Source organism: Hyla sarda, chromosome 3 (assembly GCF_029499605.1).
Source record: "Hyla sarda isolate aHylSar1 chromosome 3, aHylSar1.hap1, whole genome shotgun sequence".
NCBI classification, from domain to species: Eukaryota; Metazoa; Chordata; class Amphibia; order Anura; family Hylidae; genus Hyla; species Hyla sarda.
Genome location: NC_079191.1, coordinates 339,637,584 through 339,665,393, shown reverse-complemented (window position 1 = coordinate 339,665,393; position 27,810 = coordinate 339,637,584). Strand labels below are relative to the sequence as shown.

Here is a 27,810-nt window from a genome sequence, read left to right as displayed (position 1 = left end):
TATACGGGAACTGTATTGCAAAAAACGTGGTATGAATGTACCAGTGATCTAATGCCGATGCAAAGCTACAACCCAAAATATGTCCAAATACTGCGTGCCTGAAGCTGTAGTTTACTAGGGAGATGCAGATTAGAGATCACAGGGGAGATTTATCAAAACCTGTCCAGAGAAAAAGTTGCTGAGTTGCCCATAGCAACCAATCAGATTATTTCTTTCATTTATAAAAAGGCCTCTGGAAAATAAAAGAAGCGATCTGATTGGTTGCTATGGGCAACTCAGCAACTTTTCCTCTGGACAGATTTTGATTAATCTTCCCCCACATCCTTACACCGCCCATCTGGGCCGACTGCACGATAGTGATAGAAAATATAAAGCTCATGGGGGGGGGGGATTTATCAAATCCTGTGTATTGGAAAAGTTGACCAGTTGCCCATAGCAACCAATCAGATGGCTTTATTTTTTAAAAAGACCAGAAATCTGATTAGTTGCTATGGGCAACTGGTCAACTTTTCCAATACACAGGATTTGATCAGTCTCCCCTCATGTACACAGACCACTGCAGAAACGATTGATTTATAGGGAACCTGTCGATAGGAGAAATGTTATTAAAACAATACAGAATACCTGTTATAATACAGCGTCTGCCTGGAGAGCTCATCCCGATCCTACTCCATGTTCGGAAAATGAACTTTTAAATTGACCCGCTCTGTATGTCAATGCCCTGTGACTAGTCATCGAGGAGGGCGGCTCCTAAGAACTAGTCGTGATCTCGTGACTGACAAGCCACAGGAGCCCACATCATCCACTAGGCATGCTCAGAGCTCTGGGGGAAAGGAAGTGGGGGACTTAGGAAACTATCTGACTTGTCAGACGTATCTCGGGCAGGATTACGGTTGTGAGGCCGTGACTAGTTCTCGGAATCCGCCTGCCCCAATGACTAGTTATGGGGCATAAGCATACGGCGCAGGACAGTTTCAAAAAGTAAATTTGCTAAATGTCACATGATCAGGCTGAGCTCCCTGGGATATCATTCGGCGCAGTATTATTAGAGGAATTAGGTATTCCTGTTAGTTACATAATGTTTTTCTTAGTGACAAGTTCGCTTTAAATCAGTAATTTCTGCAGTTGTGTGGACACCATGGGGGGAAATTTATCAAAACCTGTGTAGTGGAAAAGTGGGGCAGTTGCCCATAGCAACTAATCAGATCGCTTCTTTCCTTTTTTTAGAGGCCTTTTTATTTTTTTAAATGTAAGAAGCAATCTTATTGTTTCCTATGGGCAATTGCACCACTTTTCCCCTGTACAGTTTTTGTCAGCCCAGATGGGCAGTGTAGCGATGTGATCTCTAATCTGCGGCTCTCTGGCAGCTGAGAAATGACATACCGTATTTTTCGCCCTATAGGACGCACCGGCGTATAAGACACACCCAATTTATAGGTGCAAAATCTAAAAAAATTTAGATTTTGAACCCAATAGTGGTCTTCAACCTACGGACCTCCAGATGTTGCAAAACTACAACTCCCAGCATGCCCGGACAGCCGTTGGCTGTGAGTTGTAGTTTTGCAACATCTGGAGGTCCGCAGGTTGAAAACCACTGGTATAGGAGGTAATACTCACGTGTCCCCGCCGTTCCGGACTCGTCACCGCTGCCCTGGATGTCGCTCCATTGCTGTCGCCGTGTCCCCGTTGCTCCGGAACGTCTCTGCTGCCGGCCGGGTATCCTTGCTCTCCGTCGCCGCCATCACGTCGTTACGCACGCCGACGCACGTACGCGACGACGTGATGACGAGGAAGGAGCGCACCGGCATACAGGGGATCCCTGAACGGAGAAGATACCGAGGAGGCAGGTAAGGTCCCCCCCGGTGTCCTGGAAGCACTAACCCGGCTATTCAGTCGGGCTGTTCGGGACCGCTGCGGTGAAATCGCGGCGGTCCTGAACAGCCCAACTGAACAGCCGGGTTAGTGTCACTTTCCCTTCAGACGCGGCGGTCAGCTTTGATCGCCGCGTCTGAAGGGTTAATACAGGGCATCACCGCGATCGGTGATGTCCTGTATTAGCCGCAGGTCCTGGCCATTGATGGCCGCAGGCGATAGGGGTGTATTCGCCGTATAAGACGCACCGACTTTTCCCCCCCAGTTTTGGGGAAGAAAAAGTGCGTCTTATACGGCGAAAAATACGGTAAGTCATGCAGCATGTGGAGGTTGTAGCTTTGCAACACAACAGCTGGGGATCACTGGTATAAGGGGTACCTGCTGATGCACCCACGAAAACTGTCATCTGTGCACCTACACTGAACCCAATACACTGGGTTATAGTGTGGGTGAACAGGAGACCGGTGAGGGGTTAATGGGTTAAATACATACCTGCTCTCAGGAGATCTGTCCCTCCGAAGATCAGCATCTATCTTCAGTGAATTGCACGCTTGAGGTGGGCCCGCCGGCCCAATTTAAATTATTCATTGTTGCGGGTCATGTGAGCACTCAGTCAGCGCAGCGCTCACATGACCCGTGACAATAAATATTCATATATAGCCGGCGGGCCCGCCTCCAGCTCAGCCTCCAGTTCTCCTCACTGAAGATAGATGCCGCTCTTCGGAGTGCAGGTATGTATTTAACCCCTCATCGGTCTCCTGTTCATCCACACTATAACCCCGTGTATTAGGTTTAGTGTGGGTGAACAGAGAACTGTTTTTCTTTTTAAACTAGGGACAGATGGTCAGAAATGAGGGTGCACCCCTCAGAATCACCACTGTAGAAACTGAAGTTGGTCATGTTGCAGCACTTACATTACTGACATTAGGAAGAAGTCCATCCAGAAGAGCTCTCCTCGACACACGGTTGGGTGCAGTATTAGAAGTATAGGTACTATAGTGGAGATTTATCATTGCATTTAAAGCTTTTTTTCTTTTTCTTACACCGGGTGCACAAAATGTTGCACATCCACCTAAGCATTTTCTTTTTGTGGGTGCACAGATCCAAACAGCCTTACCTGAGCAACTTTTCATTTAGGCATAAAAAAAGTTGAAAAACCCAAATCTGGCTTACAAAACTGCTTTTGAAGGGCACTTTTATTTTATTTATTTTTTTCTTATGTGCGCCAAATTTATCAACCCTTGATACAGTAAAATCTCCCTTAGCGGACACCTCCCAATAGTGGACAGTTTTTAATTCCCCGGCAGAGTCCCATAATACTTAACATATTTGCCCCCTACAAATAGAGAACACGTCCAATAGTGGGCACGCACACTCCCAATAGGGGACAACCAGGCTTATGCTCTGGCCCTACCTTGTACACAGAATCGCTGTCAGGGGGTATAGCCACTACCCCAGTATGGGGCCCAGACTCCCAGGGGGCAGTAGCCCCAGCACACAAGCAGAAGAGCCCTGTTTAAACAGTGGTCTTATGCTTCTGTACATCCACCGGCCACATCATTCACTCCCTCCTTCCCTGATTTCCCCCCCCCCCCCCCCCCCCCGTGCCACATTATTTCCTCTTGATTCCCTCTGTGCTATTTCATTGCCCCTCTATTACTCTCTGGACAAATTCATCACCCCTTCTTTACCACCCCCTGTGCCATTTTTTAACCCCCCCTCCCCCCCCGTGCCATTTCATTCCCCCTTTATCCCCCTTTGCCATTTCATAAAGAGGGGGTGATGAATTTACACAGAGGGTAGTAATGGGGAATGAAATGGCACAGGTGGGATCAAGGGGAAATTATGTGGTACAGGGGGGGCAGGGAATTTGGCACAAGGCATAAGGTTGCACAGGGTATAAAGGGGGATGATTAATCGGCACTGGGAGATTGTACTGTAATATTGCTTTTTATCATGTTTTATAGGTAATTACACTCTGGAGTGAGTACAGTACAGTATTCAGACATTTAGAATGATTTTCGAGCCTTTTTTCCCAATAGCGGACACTTTTTTTATTCCCCATGAGTGTCCACTATTGGGAGATTCTACTGTAGTATGATAAATGTGTCGCACACAAGCAAAACCAAAGCACAAAAAATGACTGCAAAACTCGCTTTTTAAAGACAACAATGATAAATGTCCCCATTGCGTTCTTGTTGGTTTAGTAAAATTTTTCCTGATAACAGCTTCTAAGTAGCGCAATGTACTATTATGTAAGGTGCGGTATTATCTGTGGGATGTGCCAAGTTTATTACCATCTACATTGCTGTCTTCCACAGATACAAAGGTTCCTTGATGGATGAAGGAGCCTTGATCCAAGCTGCCGCCCAAGGAGCTCTTTCCCCAGAATATACCAAGCTGTGTGCTTGGCTTGTAACAGAGCTAAGGTTGTTCTGCAAATTGGAAGAAAACGTAGAAGCAACGAATAGTAAGCAGATAATGTAAAGCATATTGATGTTTATCGGCAGACTAGCTCACATTTGACAGATGCTTTGCTCAGATGTTTTGTCTCTAAAATGTACTGCCATGTGGAAGAGGACACCATGATACAGGGACAGGTCTATTCTTCTTATAAGAAAAAGAAGAAAAAGTTTGTGCCGTTTGGCTGACAGGAGCAAAGAAAGAAAATAATGGACTTATAGTTACCAGTCCAGTGTATTCCTGAGGGGAGGATTCCTCTACCACTTTTAATAGTCATTGGCAGGCTGCTGTATATAGATGTGTGTGTATATAGCCGTATACAAGGAAGTCTGTCAATCACCACTGAAAGAGGCAGGGAGAGTGCTCCCCCTATAGACACACATGAGAATACCTCATCAGTAAAGTCTTCCTTCTTGGACCACCACATGTCCAAGTCTGTGGGATGCTGAACCTGCTTTGGCACTGCTCAAAGATTCTTCTTGTAAATCTAATACCATTCTAAATGCCCCATACACATTAGACATGTGTCGGCCGGCCCCACCATTTCTGTACAGGGCCAGCCTACCATCTAATGTGTATGAGGGCCACACTATTCTCCCCCTAACAGATGTGTTTGAGGAAGAGAAGGATGGGATATGTTGGATTTCAACTGCTGGCTATTTGTCTGCCTTAATATAAATTATATATAAAAAATAAAATAAATATATATATATATAAGTACTTTCTGGTTTTGTTTCTTCTCATTCTTTGTTTTTATTACAGGCCCTGCCGAAGCAGAAGGGTTCCAGTTAGAAATGAGTGGCCTACTGACTGAGATGAACTGTCCATATACATCTTTGACATCTGGAGATGTCACCAAACGTCTTCTCGATAAGACTAACTGTCTTCTCCTCCTGAGTAAGTGATCTAGTTTCTGTTTTATTGTAAGTTAGTTAGCATAGAACAATCATTAGTCTATTATTTAGTGACTGCAACCTGTACTTAAAGGGAACAACCCATTCCAAATGGCTATTAGGGACTCATGCACGAGTTAAAATGTAGCCTGAGACAAACACAGTCAGGTGATGCAAGTCTATGGGACTTCTGGAAATCACCTGATCACATTACTCTCAGGCTACTAGAATTTTAAACATATCCCGAACCTCAGAGCCTGTGTCCTGGTGAGTTAGTGTGGTTGGGTGATGAAAAGGGGGCAGTGGTGATGTACTTAGTACCATGTGAGGGAAAGAAGGGGTCCATCACTACTGGAGCTTTAGGAGACTGGGAAAGCTGTTTAAAAGGCAGTACACAGTGTATGGCTCACTATACTTCCACAGCTTTATGTTTACTGCCTGTCACCCAGCTTTCCTGAAGAGACTGGTGAAGCAGCTATATTGCAGAGACATGAATATTAGTACCAGATGTCACACTATGATTTTACCATTAAGGAAGCTGGGGAAGTACTGTGAGCCCTGCACTAAGACATTGAAATGGCAGAATACTAGTGTGACATTTGAAACAAGGTATTAATACTCCTACTCAGTCTGGAACGACCCCTACCCTCCACTGTTAGCTTGAACAAAGAATATTTTTAAACCTGTAGACTTGGGACAAACATTATTACGTGATCACATGTTCATTTAGACCTAATTCTACAGATATTACTTACCTTTTCCTTGCTACAGTGGCCATCCACTAACTTTCCTGGCAATATCCTCTTGGACATGAAGGTGTCATGCAGTTTACTGCTGTTTAGGGCTGCAACAATTATTCAATAAAATCGATGAAATTCAATAACTGGATTCGTTGTCGATGAATCCCGTTATCGAATAATCGTCCGATTCGTTGTCCGGGCGCCGGCGGTCATGAGGCTGCTACGGGCACGCGGTCAGATGCTAGGCCGCGCCCTCTGTACGTTAAGTCCCACCTTCTGCTGACCCACTGCTCACCAATCACGCGTGCTGCTACTGCTTCTCAACTCCACCCCCTCCCCCACTGCTTGTGGACGCTCTGTACATTGTGCCTCCATTTTATGGAGCCTCGGGCTGGCCTGGACCTCACCTGTACTACTGCCGCCGTTAGGCCAGTTTCCTGCTGTTTAATGCGCCCTGCCACTGTTACTGCCGCATTGCATATTGACATGGGGGGTATCTGCAGAGCATCATCTACAGACACTAGGATGCAATGCTCTGCACATACTACCATGTGTGTATATAGTACACACTTCCACTACTATACACATGGGGTCATGTGCAGAGCATTGCATCCTGGTGTCTGTAGTACAGACACTAGGATGCTATGCTCTGCACATACCCCCATGTTTATAGTAGTGTAAGTGTGTACTACATACATACTGCTATACACTTGGTAGTATGTGCAGAGCATTGCATCCTAGTGTCTGTACTACAGACACCAGGATGCAATGCTCTGCACATACCCCTATTTGTAAAGCAGTGTGTATGTAGTACATATACACTGCTATACACATGGAGGGGTGTGCAGAGCATTGCATCCTAGTGTTTGTACTACAGAGTCTGTACTAGACATGGGTCGGGTGCAATGCTCTGCAGTCTGCACATACCCCCATGTGTATAGGCTTGCTATATAAAAAGTGTAAAGTAAAAAAAAAAAAAAATGTAAATAAACCACTCCTTCAATGAAAATTAGCTCCCCATTTTGCTATTGCTATACAAAAAAAGTAAAACGTGTATTTTTTTATTTTTATATATATATATTTTTTTTTACATATCTGATACTGCCACATGGCTATCTGTCTGAACTATTAAAATTAAATTTTTGTAAATCATTAACATTTTATTTTAATAGTTCAGATAGATACCCATGTGGCAATATCAAATTTAAAGGAGAACTCCAGACCATAAAAATTGGCCCCCATAGTGCTTGCAGTAAAAAAATAAAGATACCTTCCTCCACTCCCCCGGGGCCTCCGGTAACCGACTCCGGCAGGTGCCGGTGTAGTGAAGAATTTTTTGTCCTGAAGTGTTTTCAAACTGCCGCTCAGCCTATCGCCGGCCAAGTCGGATTGCGCTGCGGCTGGTGATTGGCTGATTCATCCGACCACCGGCAACCAGGAAGTGGATCGCGGCAGAGACCGGAGACGGTTACCAGAGGCCCCGGGGGAGCGGAGGAAGGTATGTACATTTATTTTTTTACTGCCGGCAGTATGGGCGACAATTTTTATATTCCGGAATTCTCCCTTATGCTGGTTTCTGTACAGGATCATTAATAATGATCCTGTACAGCAACCGGCGTAAGCATAAAAAAAATAAAAATAAACAAAATAAAAAAAGGCCAAAATTGCTGCTGTTTGGCCACATCACATGCTAGAGCCTTTTAATATGGCCATTGTACATACTTTTTCAAGTAGAATCAGCTTTGGCATTTTGACGTTTTTTTCCGATTAATCGATGAAATAACCGGCAATTAATCGATTATTAAAATAATAGTTAGCTGCAGCCCTACTGCTGTTAACAATGTAAAATATTACGACTTGTGACAACCTTGGTAAATATCTTGGGGATTGTAATGTCAGACTGTTGTATTAGGCTGGGATCACACTGCCATTTCAGTTCAGCTCTCTTTTTGGACCGATGGAGCATAGCAGACACTGCTGGGTCCTGGCAGAGTTGAGCGGAGAAAAGTGTTTTTTTCCTCTGCTCAGTTCCCGTCCTTCCAATGGACTGGGTGTCAGAGCTCCTTTTAGTGAAGCACAGCGGCAGTGTGAACGTAGCATAGGAAAATATTGTTTTAGATATTCTTTGTCTGACTAAGGTAAATATAAGTTTCAATATAATCCTGACTCTCCACAGCGTATTTGATATCGGAACTTGAGGCTGCAAGAATGCTGTGTGTAAATATACCTGCAAAAAAAGAGCAAGATGGTGGCAGTGACGTCTTCAAGGAGCTCAAGACAATATGTATGACTCTCGGAATGTCCAAGCCTCCAGCCAATATAACTATGTTCCAGTTTTTCAGTGGAATTGAGAAAAAAGTAAGTTTTGTCTTACTCTCAAAGGTAATACTTTTATCTTGGCAAATGCTTGAGAGAAACTGGGTGTGTGTTTGTTATTATTGACCATTATGTAGATCACAATGGGCTGTTTAATATGCAGTTGCTGCATGTGGGCGACACCATGTCTGTATGTGATGGCCAATGTATGAAGAATGATGTATGAACAATGATGTATGAACAATGTTGCGACAACAACATTTGTACATTGGTCGCCACATGTGGGAAGTGCTCCTTCCACATGCAGCCATCGCGACATAGAACCTGCCCAACCATCTTATACTGTCCCCTTCATGCCAGGTAAGTAGGTCTTAGCCTGAGAAGAGATCAAAAAGGAAGAGAGCCCCCAGGAAGCGAGGAAAGGTAACCTCTTTTTTTTTTTTTTTTTTTTGCTTTAACCACATATATGCACTACTGCCACCTTTGTACAAACATGGCATTTGTGTTACTGATTCATCTACCACATATTTTGTTTTCTCCTTGGCAATGCTTATTAACCCCTTAACGACCACGGACGTATATATTTACGTCTGTGGCCGGCTCCCGATCTGTGAAGCGCACTCAGAAGCTGTACGTGCTTCGTATCTGCGGGGTCCCGGTTGCTATCAGCAACCAGGACCCGTGACATTGCCGATCGGGCTGATGTCTGGTATTAACCCTTTAGACACTGCGATCAAAGTTGATTGTAGCGTCTAAAATGGGAGAATACACTGCCGGTTAGCTCAGCGGAGCTGTTCGGGACTGCCGCAGGGAAATTGCGGCCTCCCGAACAGCTGAGAGGACAGCGAGAGGTGTCTTACCTTCTTCCCGGCTGTCCGACCGGCATTTCATTGCTCCAAGCCTGAAATCCAGGCTTGCGCAATCAAGCACAGAAAACACTGATCAATGCATTCCTATGGCAGTGCGTTGAACAGTGCCTGCAATCAGTATATGAAATGTTACAGCCCCTAGAGGAGACTATAACACTGCATAAAAAAAGTAAAAAAAAAACTTGTTAATAAATGTGATTTAACCCCTTCCCTAATAAAAATCTGAATCACCCCCGTTTTCCCATTTTAAAAAAAGTGTGTAAATAAAAATAAACATATGTGGTATCGCCGCGTGCGTAAATGTCCGAACCATAAAAATATCCTTAATTAAACCGCACGGTCAATGGTGTATGTGCCAAAAAATTCCAAAGTCCAAAATAGCGTATTTTTGGTCACTTTTTATATCCTAATTTTTTTAAAATAAAAAACGATCAAAAAGTCCAATCAAAAATGGTACCGATCAGATCATGGCACAAAAGTTGAGCCCTCATACTGCCCTATTTGTGAAAAAATTAAAAAGTCATAGGGGTCAGAAGAGGACAATTTTAAACGTATACATTTTCCTGAATGTAGTTATGATTTTTTTTTTTCCAGTAGTACGACAAAATCAAACCTATATGTTGTGTATCATTTTAATCGCATGGACCTACAGAATAAAGATACGGTGTCACTTTTACCAAAAAATGTACTGCGTAGAAACGGAAGCCCCCAAAATTAACAAAATAGCGTTTTTTCAATTTTGTCGCACAATGATATTTTTTTCCATTTCGCAGTAAATTTTAGGGTAAAATGACTAATGTCATTAAAAAGTAGAATTAGTGGCGTAAAAAGAAAGCCATCATATGGACTTTTAGGTGCAAAATTAAAAGATTTATGATTTTTAAAATGTAAGGAGGAAAAAAACAAAAGTGCAAAGACTGAAAAACGCTTGGTCCTTAAGGGGTTAAAGAGAGAGACCTAACACATCCAAAGTTAAGTGGAGGTATTGGACTTCCTAACTGTCTTATCACGTCTGTCTTATTCTAGGCACATTTGTCACTATTTGTCCAGCTATGATTTACTAACGAACAATATATCTTGGTATTTGTTCTCATTGGAGCGAAGCAGTTAAAGGTAATATGTTCATAGGAAAGACTTTTAGGGGTTGGCTACCTTTTTATAAATTTTTTTTTTTTTAATGAACCACTGCAGTAAGTATAATCTATTAATTACACATACTGTGAGCCTTCCATACAGTCCCATTCTCTCACATTACATGGCTCCGCTTCCCCTCTATCCCAAGCCCCTGTATGCAGCCGGTCGGCTCATCATCCCCACATGGCTGCTTATGGAGGAGCATGTGACGATACATGCTATTGTTCTTACTCCATAGCAGTACACTGCTCTTAAGCAAAGATTGCAGCACAGTGACGTGTATTGTCATGTGCTTCTTTATAGGCATCCATGTATGGATTATAAGCTGTCCGGCCGCATACAGGGGCAGGAGCAGAGCCGAGTGATGTGAGATAACAGGCCGCACAGAAGACTCGCAGTATGTGTAAGTAATACTTACTGCAGTGGTTTATTTATAAAAATGTGTGAAAGGCGGCCAACCCCTTTTAACTCATCTAAGAGATGTACCAATAGAAACTGACAATGAATTTGGTAAGCATTAATATGTAAAATGAAAGATTTAGTAGATGAATCAGCAAAGCTGAAGTGACAATGTTTTAAGGTGAATGAAACGGAGAAAAGAAAAGACATCTGACACCACTAGTAGTAAACAGCTTCAATGCTATGCAGTAGTAATAAACAACATTCAGCACGTGTGTCAGTCTTACTTTACTCTGGATCGTGGAGGTGCCCTTATCCCAAGACTGAGAGACTTCAATATAGACAAGTACTGTAGAAAATGAGGACCATGCACTCACCACCAACTTGATAGATGAATGATCCAGACCAGGGGTTGGCAACCCCTGGCACACGTGCCACTCATGGCACGTGGGGCACCGGGTGGAGAGGCACTCACTCTGCTAATAGGGATCCAGGACACTTGTCCCAGATCCCTAGGCGAGCGAGCGCCACTTTAAGCTTTGTGCGCACACACAGCTAAAGCCTCCTCTTGGTGTGAGCCGCAGGACCTGCGGCTTCACTGAGAATAGACCTGTGAACTCTGCCGTCACTCATCGGCGCCTGCACTATAGCAGGAGAAGAGCGCAGCTAGCTTGTGCTGCTGAGGAGATCCCTGCCTGCGTATAGGTGAGTAAAAGTATTTTTTTTTTAATCATCCTGGCATCAGCTGGAGAGGGTAGGTGATGAAAAGTTGTGCAGGTGAGAGGGGGTGATGATGTGGAGGAGGTCAGGGGGGGGGGGGGTTGTGCAGGTGAGAGGGGGAGGGTTATGATGTGGAGGAGTTGAGGGGGGATGATGTGGAGGAGCACTGGATACTTCCCTACCTAGCTACCTACCCAATTACCTGCCTGGCTACTTCACTCCCTGGCTTCCAACCATATTACTTTCCTGGCTATCTGCCTACATAGCAACCTAATTACCTAGCTACCTACCTACATAAATTTGGGCACAGCACTACAAAAATGTTGCCTACCCCTGATCCAGACTTTATTCAACTTGAACATAAGAATACTTCCAAACAGACGGACACACAGGGAGCATAGATGGACAGGTGAGGCGGTGGGGGGGGGGAGGAACAGGGGACCGCCCCCCCCCCCCCCCGCCTCACCTGTCCATCAATGCTCCCTGTGTGTCCGTCTGTTTGGAAGTATTCTTATGTTCAAGTTGAATAAAGTCTGGATCATTCATCTATCAAGTTGGTGGTGAGTGCATTGTCTAATTTTTTACAGTAAATGTTATAAGGTGATCCAAATGGAGGAAAGGGGGGGGGGAACTCCAGCTCCGCAATATGAGTAAAAATTAACCTTTAATGATGCATGGTTAAAAAATTTCCATAGTCCAAAAATTAACAAAAAAGACAGTTAAAACCCACGTCAACCGACGTGTTTCGGACCAACTAAGGGTCCTTAGTCATGGTCCTTAGTCATGGCAGCACCATGACTAAGGACCCTTAGTTGGTCCGAAACACGTTGGTTGACGTGGGTTTTAACTCTCTGAGCACTGTCTGTCTTTTTTGTTAATTTTTGGACTATGGAAATTTTTTAACCATGCATCATTAAAGGTTAATTTTTACTCGTATTGCGGAGCTGGAGTTCCCCCCCCCCCCCCCCCCCCCCCGCCCCCTTTCCTCCATTTGGATTATCCTACTTCACCGAGGATATGGCTCGGCTTTCCTGCTCTCGTGCTCCCTGCAGATGTATCTCCTTGACCTAATGATTTACGGTGAGCTGGAGTCCTTTTTGTTCTTACTTATCTTGCTATGTATAAGGTGACTTACTTTATGATTCCCATGCCAGTGTCATTTCTTTTCTCTCCCTACTATAATATTGCGTATCAATCCAAGGTTGTTTATCCAAGGACTGCCTGCAGCCTGTTGTGCAGCAACAGTAAAAAAAAAAATAAAAAAAATTCTATGTCTGCTTCAGTACATGAAACTACATGTATTCAAAGGGTAGTCATCCAGACAGAAAATCCACTGCGTGACAAGCTAAACTCGCACACTCTACAAAAGTCTAGAAGAAAAACTTAAAAGAAAAAACAGTAACATGATGTTAAAGCCTGATGTATCATGGGAAAAAAATGGTGCAAAAATTATTTCAATAACTGAACGCGAATTTATTTTTTTTATTTTTATTTTTTGAAGCTTAATGAATTTACATTTACTCAACAAAGAATCTGAAAATCTGTCTGGTCTGAAAGGGGGGCTAATGAGCCTGGTCTGGAAGTGGTTAATTCTAGTACAATGTCAATAAAGTTTCTATTTGTACAGGCTTTTTTTGTTTTTTTTACCTAACTTTTATCTTTTATGTTTCATCCTAGTTAAAAGAAACTTTAGCAAAAGTGCCACCTAGTCATTTAGGAAAGCCTCTCCTAAGCAAGACGTTGGGGCCATCTCACTGGGTGAGTACCTTCAATATCCTAATTCAGATGTGTTGTATTGCGAATGAATGGCTGCCAATTTGTTATATTAAACTAAAACATCAGCAAAAGTGCTATCAGCTATGTCCTATTAGGACGTAAGGAAACTTAGATAAGGCTCTTTAGCCTGGAAACCCCTTTATAAGCCATATCTTAGAGCTGCTCTGTATTAGCGGTTCCCATACCAGCGGACTGACATTTGAGTGTTTACCATGTAATACAACATTTTCCCTGCAGTGGCCTCTACAGAGGAAATGCTTGACTGGTCACAACATTCCCCTGCAAAGTAATTGGATTTCTGGGGGTGCCCGAAGGAGACTGATCAGCTGATCTTGCGGGGCTACATTCTGAAAGGGGACATCCCCTTTAATTTTCACAGAGACCTAGTAGTGTCAAGGGAAATTACTATAAGCACAAAACACATTGCTGATATTTTCTATCTAGATTAGAACAGTACTGCAAAAGTTAAGGATACTGTTGGCAAATTCTCAGTCTTAAAAACCCGAGGACTCTTCAAGTGTCCTTCTCTTCTTTGCAATGAATGCCTTTAAGGGGGCCTCCGCCAGTTCTATTCTCATGGTTCATCAGCAGTGTGGATAGTAATGTCTTTTCTTGCCCATGAGCCCATTGTCAAGAATTTAAATTGCACAATTCTAGCCCTGGGAGTAAACAAAAGAAGAATTTCTGTATAATATATATATATATATATATAAATATAATATATTTTTTTTTTTTTATACATGGCCAAAAGTGGTAAATGTTTTTGCTTTGGGTTGAATAAACATTTATATCCTCAATTTGAGATAAGCAAGAGAAGGCTATGTATACACTGGGGTAAATAGTAAAGGGGTTGTCAGGTTTAGAAAACTATTTCCAAGTACCATTTGAGTTCACAGACTGGATCACTCAGTCAGGACCTCCATCATTTGCTCTGAGCTGCAACAGATACAAGGAGCATCTATCTGTTCAGGAGCCTGAGAACATTCATGAATTATAAGCCACCTATATTATTAGTAATGTACAACGTAAACCCATTTATTTCCGAATGTCCCGAAGCAAATATATATAGAAATGAGCGAATAAAAAAAAAAAAAAAATGTTATTCTATCCGAATAAAGTAAGCGATATTTACTGCTGCTCTTCCTAGTGGGTGCCAAACTGCAACTCCCAGCATGCCCAGACAGCCAAAGGCTGTCTGGGCATGCTGGGAGTTGTAGTTTTGCAACATCTGGAGGGTCACAGTTTGGAGACCACTGTTACAGTGGTACCCAAATGGCAGCCCTGCAGATGTTGCCAAACTACAACTCTCAGCATGCCTAGACTGCCCAGGCATGCTGGGAGTTGTAGTTCTGTAACATCTGTCCCTTCAGATTTTGCAATTTTCATGAAATTTTTGAAAATTGCCGCTCTACTTTGAAGCCCTCTAGTTCTTTCAAAAAGTAAAAATATGTCCATTTTATGATGCCAACATAAAGTGGACATATTGTATTTGTGAATAAAAATATAATTTATTTGGAATATCCATTTTCCTTACAAGCAGAGAGCTTCAAAGTTAGAAAAATGCAAAATTTTCCAAATTTTCATGAAATTTGGGGATTTTTCACCAAAAAAGGATGCAAGTAACGCCGAAAATTTACCACCAAAATAAAGTAGAATGTCACGAAAAAACAATCTCTGATTTAGAATATTCGGTAAAAGTGTTTTTAGAGTTATTAATGCGTAAAGTGACGGGGATCAGAATTGCGAAAAAGGGCTCAGTCCTTAAGGTGAAAAAAGGGCTGCGTCCTTAAGGGGTTAATAGACAGATCGCAGTGGGTGTCACTTCTGACACCCGATGTGATCATGCTGTATAATGTATAGATGTGGGCGGCCGGCCGCTCTTCTCTGGTCCCACTGTAGTAGGAGTATCCGCCGTATATATACCTATTATTCATATTTCCCGCAGAGAGCTGTGATTGGCTGGAACCATCTGACTAATCACAGCTCTCTACGGGAAATATGAATAAGTGATGGTAATTCTATTCACATCATTTTTTCTTTAATATGTTTTAGTTAGTACTACTACTCCCAGCGTGGAACACACTGTTCCATGATGGGAGTAGTCTTTCCTGTACTAATAGACAGATTGCCCCGGGTGTCACTCCTGACACCCGATGTGATTATCCATAATATAGCAGAGATGCGGAGCGGCTCTATACAGCACTCCGGGCCGGCCAGTAATGTAAATAGAAATTCACATCACTCATTCATATTTTCTGCCCAGAGTGGGGATTGGCCGCATGGTTGCAGCCAATCCCTGCTTTCAGCTGGAAATATGAATGGTGAGTGGCTGGCCGGAGTACGGAGCAGAGATGCGAGCACAGGAGAAAGCCGCTCCGCATATCAGGAATGAAGGATGATCGCAGCGGGTGTCAGGAGTGACACCCGCTGTGATCTGTCCTTAACTGCAGGTACTACTGCTCCCAACATGGAGCACACTCTGCTCGATGCTGGGAGCTGTAGTACCTGCATTAAAAGACAGACCGCAGCGAATGTCACTCCTGACACCCGCTGTGATCCTCCTGTATAATGTATGGATGCAGGTGGCCGCTCTTCTATGGCCCCCTACACTGACATAAATATGATAGAATACTTTTTCACATATAGCGCTGCGGGGGCACATTATAAATGCACCGGTGGGGGGCACATTATAAATGTGCTGGCGGGGGGGCACATTATAAATGCGCTGGCGGGGGGGTATATATTTATAAATACGCAGGCAGGGGTCATATCTTTATAATTGCGCTGCGGGGAGAATATTATAAATGCATTTGGGGGCTAGATATATAGTGCTATATGTCTGCCCCCCTGCAGCGCTATATATCTTCACCCCCCCACAGCGCTTTTAATATACATATGGCCCCGCTGCGACTCACAATGTTCATTTTAAAAACCCGCCGGGAGCCCTGAATGGCTCCTCTGTATGGGCCATTCAGGGCTCCGGCGGGGGATTTAAAAATGAAAGTAAAAAAACACACGATGCATCGCAGAAGAGCGCAGCATGCGGCCAGCTTCCCTGTTTAATAACTTCTGTCTCAGAAATGAGGCCCGATGCAATCAATCACTCAGCCCCTGTACTACAACCCCCATCATGGAACAAAGTCTGTTCCATGATGGGGGTAGTACAAACACTAATGTAGCCTCCCCAGCAGCTGGCAGACTCCCGCAGCCAGGGAACTACTACTCCCATCATGGAAAGAAGTATATTCCATGATGGGAGTAGGAGTAGCCCCGGCTGCAGGAGTCTACTTACGGATGAAAAACTGGTGCAAATGGATGCAAGTCTCCCACCTAAAAAGATGATGCACAGTTGCTGGTATTTTGGCCCATTCCTCCATGCAGATCTCCTCTAGAGCAGTGATGTTTTGGGGCTGTCGCTGGGCAACGTGGACTTTCAACTCCCTCCAAATGTTTTCTATGGGGTTGAGATCTGGAGACTGGCTAGGCCACTCCAGGACCTTGAATTGCTTCTTACGAAGCCACTCCTTCATTGCCTAGGCGGTGTGTTTGGGCTCATTGTCATGCTGAATGACCCAGCCATGTTTCATCTTCAATGCCCTTGCTGATGGAAGGAGGTTTTCACTCAGAATCTCACGATACATGGCCCCATTCATTCTTTCCTTTACACGGATCAGTTGTCGTGGTCCTTAAGCAGAAAAACACCCCCATGCTTTACAGAAGGTATGGCGTTCTTTGGTTGCAACTCAGGATTCTTTCTCCTCTAAAGACGACAAGTTGAGTTTTTACCAAAAAGTTCTACTTTGGTTTCATCTGATCATATGACATTCTCCCAATATTCTTCTGGATCATCCAAATGCTCTCTAGCAAACTTCAGACGGGCCCGCACATGTACTGGCTTAAGCAGGGGGACACATCTGGCACTGCATGATTTGAGTCCCCAGCAGCGTAGTGTGTTACTGATGGTAGCCTTTGTTACTTTGGTCCCAGCTCTCTGCGGGTCATTCACTAGGCCCCCCCGTGTCGTTCGGGTATTTTTGCTCACTGTTCTTGCGAGCATTTTGACACTATGGGGTGAGATCTTGCGTGAAGCCCCAGATCGAGGGAGATTATAAGTGGCCTTGTATGTCTTACATTTTCTAATAATTGCTCCCACTGTTTATTTCTTCACACCAACCTGCTTGCCTATTGCAGATTCAGTCTCCCCAGCCTGGTACACGTCTACAATTTTGTTTCTGGTGTCCTTCGACAGCTCCTTGGTCTTGGCCATAGTGGAGTTTGGATTGTGACTGTTTGAGGTTGTGGACAGGTGTCTTTTCTCATTATGTCTCTCATAGTTGAGGTATACATATGATGAAAATTACAGGCCTCTCATCTTTTTAAGTGAGAGAACTTGCACAATTGGTGGCTGACTAAATACTTTTTTTGCCCCACTGTAGGTATAATAATAATAATATTTTTTTTTTTTAATTCACCGTGTGCTAACTATAACAGCTATACCAAATTTGTGTAACTTTTTTGTTTTACTATAGGAGAAAATTGAAGCAATTAACCAAGCCATAACCAACGAGTATGAAGTCCGGAGGAAAATGTTAGTGAAACGTCTGGATGTGACCGTGCAGTCTTTTGGCTGGTCAGAAAGGGCAAAGGTAGAACTGTTGTCAACTGCATTATAGTTTTTTTTGTATGTTATCACTGAGGTCACATCATCCTGCTATAAGTAGTGAGGTTTGATGGGCAAATAGTTCATCTTCTTACATAGTGTCTCACATGATTAATGCACCTATCCGGAATGGGTTGGGTTTTTATTTCCACATTTTCAGCCTTGTTTTGTAATTAAAGGAAAACTGTCGCCCTGATGACCCACACTAAACCCAATATGATGGCTTATAGTGTGGGTGACCAGGAATCCAAAGAGGGGTCACCTACTATAATCCGTGCTGTGGTTCCCGAAATATTGGCTGGTGAAGTTCCTTTTCTGAATTCAGGGAGTCGCTCTAAGGAGGCAGGGTCCCGTCGGCTGGCTGCCCCTGCTTCTTTCCGTCTTCTCAGTTAGCCATCCCCCTAGTTAGCATATTCATATTCTGCGACTCCACGTCCTAGTGATGTGAGTTGCATGTCACGTGAGCGTTGCGCTCTGTTGGTAGAGTTCATGCATCGGCAGTTTACATACAGCTCTCATGTCCTGAGCTCTGACTGCTGAAAGCAGTCATGTGAGAGCTGTTGAGCTGCCGGTGCATACACTCTACCGACAGAGCGCAGCACTCACGTGACATGTGACTTACGCCACTAGTATGTGGAGTTGCAGAATATGGTCGCTGGGACCCCCTGCAATCTCCAAGCCGACACTGCGACATTCTGAACACAGAATGCTTGGAGCTTCTGTTTCTGACGTCATGCCATGCCCTCTCCATTCATGTTCACGGCTTCTTCTATAGACATGAATGGAAAGGGTGTGACACTGGTCGCCTGTCATCCGGCATGGAGTGGAGTTTGCTGTGTGCACCGGATGACTGGGGTGTCGCGTCGGAGATTGGGGAGGGTGCCAGCGGCTGGACCCTTGCATTCAGACATCTTATCCCCTATCCTTTGGATAGGGGATAATATGTCAAGGGGCAGACTACCCCTTTAAAGTCCTATTCTATCTTATTTTTATTTTTTCAGTGGGATTTCTTGACAGACTAGTAAATATGCCATATAAGTCTGTGTTGAGAAAATCGCTTTACTACACCACCATTGCAGTTGTTGTGAACATTGTTTTGCTCAGTAAATGTCAGACTTCAGGCAACACACTAAACCACTAGAGAGCGTCAGTGAATGTAATATTATTCATCTGTTCAAAAGACATTCCCAGAAATGCTTCTGTCATCAAATCTTTTAACATTTGGAAACTCATGGATCATTCCCTTCAATAACATCTGAATTGCTTCTTTCATCGTTCACAGAGTCATACTGAAAAGCTGGCAAAGGTTTACCAGCCGAAGCGTGCATCCTTATCATTGAAAAGCTCAATTTCTGTGGCCCACCTGCTGGCAGCTCGGCATGATCTTTCAAAAATCCTGAAAACTAGTAGCGGTTCAATCCGGGAGAAAACTGCTTGTGCCATTAATAAGGTAGGTAGAAAGAGCTAGATCAGAGTCTATGGGGGAGAATTTTCAAACCCCCGATTGCTTCTTTTGATTATTATTTTTCTCTCTTTTTTTTTTTTTTAAATAAAATAAGTGATCTGATTGGTTGTTATGGGCAACTGCGCAATTTTTTTCTCTACGCAGGGTTTAATAAATCTCCCCCTATGTACACATATATGCTAATAAAAGTATATGTATTGGTTATAATACCTTATTTGAAAGATTCAGATAATATAATTGATATTTTTTATGGGATATTATGTTTTTTTGCCTGTTGACTGAATTAGCACAGTTGGGAAGCAGTTACCTAGATGCCATGACTGATGATCAATTTTCCCATACACTATACTTGAAAAAGTCTTGACTTGAATACCTAAAATGCTCTTGCAGTGAATCTGTCAGCTGTATTCGTTGCTTAGGGCTACTGGCAACATTGGATAGCTGTTGGGGAATAAAAGCTAACTGCTTTTCCTGGTGCTGATGGCTGTTGGCAAACTTAACCTCTTAAGGACGCAGGGCATACCAGTACGTCGTGTGCCCAATCCCACGATATAACGCAGGGTCATATCTGGTCGGTCCAGGCATCTAATGGTAGCCGGAACACAGTGCTAATACCGGACATCACCGATCGCGGTAATGTCTGTTATCAACCCTTTAGATTCTACGATCAAAGTTGATCGCCGCATCTAAAGTAAAAAAAAAAAAAGCATTCCCAGCTGCTCAGTCAGGCTGATCGGGACCGCCGCGATGAAACAGTCATGTCCCCTCCCATAGACTTGTATTGAGGGAGTGGAGTCGTTACATCACGATACTCCGGCCCCGTGGTCGTCACGCTACACACTCGGAGCCTCCAGCGCTGGGGAGAGCTCACAAAGGTGAGTACGCTATGACAGTTTGCGGGTATCCCCAGCGGCGGGACCCCCCGCGATCAGACATCTTATCACCTATCCTTCGGATAGGGGATAAGATGTATTAGGGCCAGAGTACCCCTTTAACAGTCAACCTCTAACTAATGCATTGAAAAATATGTGCCTCCACTACTACTGATAAAACTACTCTTCAATCATAGAGGAAGATTATCCCCTTAAAGGGAACAAATCATCAGATTTTACCCTATATAAAGCTTGCGAAATTATAAGGAAATAATTTCTAATTCCCTGGGGAGGTGTATTAATACTTAACTTTTAATAGGTAAAAGTTAAAATATCACCAAATTATAGTGCTCAAATATAACCCAAAACAAAAGATTAAATATACTGGTCGATATAACGCTCTCCGGCATGTGATAAATACAATTTAGTAGGGTGTAGTTCTCATAGCTCTCAACGCGTCTCGGCCACCAGTAAGTGGCGTCTTCAGGAGAGGCAAATCCGCAAAACTCAGATACCCTATAATAATTATTTTCGATATCGAGAGCACCCTGTTAACAAATGGTAGGTGAAAGAATCTTAAAATCACGGCAAAACTGTAGAAGACCACCTGTAATAGAACAGGACATCAGGAGTCCATCTGTAAAGAAAAACAGACACAAGTTCCGATATAATGTGCTGCCTCAATTACACATAAAGGTACTACACTCACTGTTCTGGTGACTGGGTCAAGCGTACCTAAAGGAGAAAACACATATAGGAATCCCCCATCAGTATAATCCGGTTTTGTACCTGAAAAAAAGGTTGTACTCCGCTAAGCGACTACTTACAATTTAGATGCGCCGTTCCCAGGACGGAGCGCACAAACCCGTAGTGACGGGGAGCCTTGCAGTAATTCCGGCTACTGTGCGCTACCGTACCTGGGATCTCGGCCTGTGACGTTATATGCGCTCGCCGCATGACCGCCGCGGTTTGTAAACAATAGGTCACGTGATTGAGGCTATGTAGGGAGATAATGTGGGAAAAAGCCGGTACAATGGAGGCGCTGATCAAGTGGTGAAATTACAGGAATACTCAGGCGTGCAGGATAACAAAATGTTATTGAAAGTATTGGGACAACGCGTTTCGGCATCTGCTGATGCCTTCCTCAGGTCCACTTAACAGTTCCCAAACTCCATTGGTGTTCAATGTGAGAGAGCTGAATAATGATCCTGTCCGGCGTCCGCACCGCTGCTGGTGATTGAGGCTAAAGTCAAAAAGCTTTTATGCATAACCTACAAAGCTCAGCCAGAGCTTCTACTTCTATGCACAGGGAGGAATGCAGAACGCAAGAAAGTAAAATCTAATAAGGATATGTCAGATACATTATATAGAAGTCAGGCTTAATTATAATTTGGCAACTATCTGGTTCACATCTCCACATATCCAAATAATGAACACCAGTGGAGATATGAGTCAAGGCTACAATCTTGATTACTAGATTGCATGAAAACATTGAAAAAGCACAATAATGACAATCTAGGTGCCTCAAAAAACTCAGTGGGCACTCTTGCCATAAAGCTCTATGGATTATGATATGACTTCATAGACAGCCCATATTTGCCCATTAGATAGCTCCAGAAGATAGAAGATTTTAATTGGATAAAACCAATGCTCGGAGATGGATGACCACGCAGAGGAGGGTAGATGTATAGCTCATATAATAGTTAGTGTTTTATGTTTTCTCTTTTGTTTTATCCAAAGAGTGTACATATGGGGTAAAACCCTAGCTAGTACCTCCCTATGTGGGATGGTTCCCTAAACAGGAGGGGGAGGAGAGCAATATAGCAAGGACCTAGGGAGCCTGGACTGACCCTAAGATATATCTATGGGCCCTATCCCTAGGCAGGATGTCCCGCCTTAAAAAGGGCGGACCTGCTCTCGAACCTCCTACTTGCCTCGAGGAGTCCCTGGTATATTGTTGACACTTACTTAAGGCTAGCTACAGCCTCCACTGACTGCCTAAAGTCACCAAGTAGGGAGGTACCCACTAACTACAGAAAACAGGTAAAATTGACTTGATCATTTAGACCCAAGGGGGTACAGGTACCTAGTGTATAGATCCATCTGCACTCCCTCTGTAGCAGGACCCGATCAATATCTCCACCCCTTGGTGACGGCCACACTTTTTCTATTCCCATAAACACCAGGTTGTCTGTCTGTCCGAGATGTTGTTCAGACATATGTCTGGCTAGGGGCTTTTCCCTTCGGTGCCTAATATCCCCCAAATGCTCGAGGATTCTGGTCTTCAGGGCCCACTTGGTCTTACCTACATATAATGCTTGGCAAAGCGTTATATAGAGTAAAATCATTCTCCTCACCATCCCTGGGGGATGCTCTTGCCCCCAGGGATGGTGAAGATATGAAGTTATAAACTGCTCCCCTCCGGCCCCGTAAGTAGTTCCCTGGGCGGGGAGCTCCTCTCACCTAGTCCTGTGTCTTCGGCCGGCAGCGATGCCCCCTCCGCTTGATTGCTCTGCTCCATCTGTTCAGTGAGCAGAGCGATGACATGGGCCGTCAATCAAGCATAGGGGACCACGTACGGGGCCGGTGGGGAGCAGTTTATAAGTTCATCCTCACCATACCTGAGGGCAGTAGCATCCCCCGGGGATGGTGAGGAAAGATTTTACCCTGTATAACGCTTTGCCAGGCGTTATAGAGGGTAAAATCTGATGATTGGTTCCCTTTAAGTTCACAGCCTATTTTGGCCTTAAGGGCACAGCCAATTTTATTTTAGTGTTTTTGTTTTTTCCTCCACGCCTTCTAAGAGCCAAAACTATTTTATATTTCTATCCACAGACCCATATAAGGTTGCAATAAAATCCGGGCTTTATTGTAGAATGTCCATATATAAAACAAGCTTCACCCGGGTGCAGGGAGGGAAGGCAGCCCCAAGCCTGGAGACGGAGTGTATCACTGGAACAACACCACCGTTTCACGTCACAGACGCATCTTCCAGTTCTTGTATATGGACATTCTACAATAAAGTCTGGATTTTATTGCAACGTTATGGTGAGTGCAGACATATTCATTCTTCCTCGTTTTGGATACTTATGTGGAATTGCTTGTTCTACTAGTGTCTAGCACCCCATACATACTTCACCGGGACCTCTTCTATTGGTCTAAATAGAGATGAGTGAAGTTACAGTGATTCGATTCGTCACAAACTTCTCGGCTCGGCAGTTGCCGACTTTAGCCTGCATAAATGAGTTCAGCTTTCAGGTGCTCTGGTGAGCTGGGAAAGGTGGATACAGTCCTAGAAGAGAGTCTCCTAGGACTGTATCCACCTTTTCAAGCCCACTGGAGCACCTGAAAGCTGAACTAATTTATGCAGGCTAAAGTCAGCAACTGCCGAGCCGAGAAGTTTGTGATGAATTGAATTACTGTAACTTCGCTCATCTTTAGTGCTAAATAAGGCTACCACTACTAGTGTTGCAGTGCTCATCCCCCACCTCTATACTATTTGGAGACCAATATAAGGGCTTGTTTTTTTGCCATAAAATTCATGGCAAACCTAAAAAAAATATTTGTATGAGGAAATTGAATACAAAACCGAAACTTTGCAAATTTTGGAGGGTTTTGTTTTCACTCTTGTAAAAATGACAGGGTATTATGTGGGTCAATATGATTAAAATGATTCCCATATTTAAAAACTTTTCTATTATCGTATTGCTTTTATAAAACTCAAACAATTTTCACAAAAGTATGTTTAAAATTTCCCTAATTTGGCCACCTATAACTTTGTTTTTTTTCCCTATACGGGACTGTATGAGGGCTAGTTTTTGGCGCCGAGATCTGTAGTTATTTTGATACCCTTTTTGTGTACATGTGACTGACATTTTATTCTAATTATAATAATTTCTTTATTTCTTTTATTTTTTAGAATGTGATGTGCAATTTTGGACTTTTTGGGGTGAAATAGGAAAAAAGGGACCATTTAAATCTTTATTGCGGGAGGGGCTTTTTAAAAAAAAAATGTTTTAAACTTTTATTTACTAATTTGCTTACACTTTGTATGTCCCCATAGGAGACTATTTTTTGCAGTCTCAGCAGATTTCAGGTGTTAGATGAAATGCAGAGGGATAAAGTAAACTCTCCGTTAAATGTCAACTGTCTAACCAAGGAAAAAGTGCAGATCATCTGGTCCAAATAGCATTCACCTTTGAATTCTGAGGGTAAATGTATGACCCCATATTTGCATGGGTTTATGAGGGATCTCGCGGGCGTCCGCCATTAACCCCTCAGGTGCCGGGATCAATACAGATCCCGGAATCTGCGGCAGTGTGCGATTTGAATGAATGATCGGATCGCCCGCAGCGCTGCTGCGGGGATCCGATCATTCAGAACGCCGCACGGTCATCAAAATAAAGGGATTATAAACGTACTAATTTGGTTAAAAAGTTTGTGATTTTTTTTTTTAAGCACAACAATAATAGAAAAGTATGTAATAATGGGTATCATTTTAATCGTATTGACCCTCAGAATACAGAACACATGTCATTTTTACCATAAATTGTACGGCATGAAAACGAAACCTTCCAAAATTAGCAAAATTGCATTTTTCTTTTTAATTTCCCCACAAAAATAGTGTTTTTTGGTTGCGCCATACATTTTATGATATAATGAGTGATGTCATTACAAAGGACAACTGGTCGCGCAAAAAACAAGCCCTCATACTAGTCTGTGGATGAAAATATAAAAGAGTTATGATTTTTAGAAGGCGAGGAGGAAAAAATGAAAACGTAAAAATTAAATTGTCTGAGTCCTTAAGGCCAAAATGGGCTGAGTCCTTAAGGGGTTAATACGGGAACAGGGCGAATCGCTCGATATAAAACTTGCAGAGGGTTGCAGAACATACATTGGGTCCCGCAAAATCCTGCACACTCCTGTAAAATCTGTGCAGCAGCAGTCTGGGCTGTGATGATGCTCCCTTCCAAACTATGATTGAGCACTGGGAGCAAGTGATCATCACATCCTATTACGTCCTTCCAGTGCTCAGTGACTCATCACAGCCGCGCAGGGGGGATCGGGAGTCAGAAAGTGACAATAGTCACAGACACAGCCCGCTGAGCCCTGGTGTGTGATGAAATGGCTTAAGGGGAAGTGATGAAATGGGCCCAAGTTATTTGTCATGTGTGGCGCTTTACTTTATCTTGACATAAATATGTTTAGCCCTAATATTTGCATAAATTCTTCACTATCTCTAAAAGCTGTAACAGAATGTTTGTGAAAGCGACGGGATTGTACATACATATTGTTGCAGGAGTGGAACACACGTTGGAGGTAATGGTCAGGAATTCAGAAGGAGCGGAATTAAGAAAACCGTCCTGCGGGCTTTACCAACTTACATGGGGAAAAAAGTTAGAAATTTTAGTTGAAATTTAACTGTAGCACCCAGTATCAGTGTTTTATTTATTTTATTTATTTTTTTTTTGTTTTGTTTTGGCCTTATTCTGGATCAACACATTGTAGGCTTAAATGTATGGATTGATGAATGTTTTTTTTTTTTTTACTTCCCCAGCCTTACAAACTATACTATGTTAAGGGCAGTCTCACCTTGGACCCCAGACATCCTGAAGTCTGGATCATAAAGTGTGAATTGAAGTAATAATATTCCCGACACAGACTTATGAGTTTTAATTAACATCTTTTAACTAAGTCTTCTTACTGCTGTGAATTGGTTTCCTGTGTGGGGGGGCATTGGTGTCTGTAATCTGTTAGCATGTGGCATCTAGAATGTATTTGGCTCAAGAATATCTACATAGGTGTACACGTTCTACATTCATTTCGATAATTTGTTATTAGCATACACTAATATGATAACTTTATCAACATCATACAGTTGTAAAAGGAAGACAAAGCAACATGATGCAAGTAAGCCACTGTGTCTAAAAATGACTAGTACTAAAGTATTTAATCCATAACTAATAACTAAGAAATTTTAACAAAAACCTATAAAAATGGCCATATAATCACAGAGTAGGAGTTATTGCTGCAGCCAATGTTTGTTAGTTTAAAGCTATAGCAATGTCAGTAGCAAAGTTACATGCACAAAGTACCTGCAGTTCAATATAAAGAAGGTGTATATACTGTATATAGTGGGGCACTGTATGATTCCCTAAACAGAGCTTTTCAATAGGAATACCTCCTATTGCCATATAGGTTTTCTTTCAGCCACGAACTTGTAGCTGTTTTTTTTATGTAGATCATATGTACAATTTTGAAGGAAAGGCCTTCAATATAAGATTGGTTGAGGTCTGAATCCTGGCACCTCCACTTATTGAAGGAACCACAGTGTTCAGCAAGTGTTTTATTTGTACACAGGTTTAATTTACAATGTAAAAGTTTTGTAACCTTTTATAAGTAATATATGTCTTTATTTGCAGGTTTTAATGGGAAGAGTTCCTGATAGAGGTGGTAGACCAAATGAAATAGAGCCTCCTCCCCCTGAAATGCCCCCTTGGCAGAAGAGACAAGATGGACCCCCACAAGGTGGTAGAGGTGGAGGACGAGGTGGTTATGAACAGTCTTACAGTGGTCGAGGTGGCTATGAACATGGTGGTGGTCGGGGTGGCTATGAACATGGTGGCGGCCGAGGAGGCTATGAACATGGTGGCGGCAGAGGAGGCCATGACCATGGTGGCGGACGAGGTGGCTATGAACATGGTGGTGGTCGAGGAGGCTATGAACAAAGCGGTGGTCGTGGTGGAGGACGTGGAGGCTATGATCAAGGTGGTAACAGAGGAGGAAGAGGAAGCAAAGTTCAAGGAGGATGGACAGATGCTGGTGGCAGTAATACTGGGGGGCACTATCAAGACAGTGGCTATAGAGATTCTGGATTTCAAAGTGGTGGATACCAAGGTAGTGGTGGATACCAAGGTGGTGGTTATCAAAATTCAGGCACTTACCAAGGAGGAGGAGGAGGAGGATACGGTGGCTATCAAGGCTCATCCTACTCTGGAGGTGGATTTCAGGGTGGAGGCTATCAACAAGACAACAGATATCAAGATGGTGGCCATCAAAATGACCGAGGAGGTGGCCGTGGAGGTGGCAGAGGAGGTCGAGGTGGCCGAGGTGGAAGAGGAGGACATGGTGGTGGTTGGGGTGGTCGTGGGGCACAGAGCTATAACCAAGGGGGTCAATTTGAGCAGCACTTTCAGCATGGAGGCTATCAATATAATCAATCTGGTTTTCAACAAGGAAGGCACTACACCAGTTGAGCTTATTCCATCTATGATCACAGTAGAGCTCAGGTAATATGAGTGATGCATTGATCAGAAAAGGTTTTGTTTTTTTCATTCAGATCAGTTGAAATATAGTCAACTGCATGTGTGGAGTAAATAAAATCTCTAAAAAATTAATTTCCTTTTAAAAGTTCTTGATTATATTCAGTCTAAACACACACCTTTCATACAATACAGGATCTGGTGTCAGTTATCAGCCTGCTTTTACTATTTAGCAAACTGCATCAAGTGCAATTATAATTAGCAATGACCCACCTTACATCACAAGACTAAGCTAAGGCCGTGTTCACACACTGCTGCAAATTAGCAGTACCACTAATGCACATTTTTACCATTATTGCTTTTTGGCTG

The 27,810-nt window shown here is 43.2% G+C and overlaps 1 protein-coding gene and 1 long non-coding RNA gene across 2 annotated transcripts in view; one reads left to right on the top strand and one right to left on the bottom strand.

Moving 5' to 3' along the window:
• Positions 1 to 27,576, top strand: part of FAM98A (family with sequence similarity 98 member A) — a 29,556-nt gene extending 1,980 nt beyond the window's left edge. Inside the window, exons 2-8 of the mRNA XM_056567414.1 lie at positions 4,194 to 4,342; positions 5,098 to 5,232; positions 8,145 to 8,326; positions 13,084 to 13,164; positions 17,712 to 17,828; positions 19,125 to 19,292; positions 26,602 to 27,576. Coding sequence (XP_056423389.1) covers positions 4,194 to 4,342; positions 5,098 to 5,232; positions 8,145 to 8,326; positions 13,084 to 13,164; positions 17,712 to 17,828; positions 19,125 to 19,292; positions 26,602 to 27,435 — 1,666 coding nt within the window. The 3' untranslated portion in view covers positions 27,436 to 27,576. The remainder of the gene's footprint in view (positions 1 to 4,193; positions 4,343 to 5,097; positions 5,233 to 8,144; positions 8,327 to 13,083; positions 13,165 to 17,711; positions 17,829 to 19,124; positions 19,293 to 26,601) is intronic.
• Positions 13,196 to 19,751, bottom strand: LOC130362617 (uncharacterized). Its single transcript, XR_008891492.1, has 3 exons — positions 19,681 to 19,751; positions 13,658 to 13,841; positions 13,196 to 13,565 (listed from the first exon to the last, which is right to left on the bottom strand). It is a non-coding gene; the product is annotated as an uncharacterized LOC130362617 (long non-coding RNA).
• Positions 27,577 to 27,810: the final 234 nt, after the last annotated feature.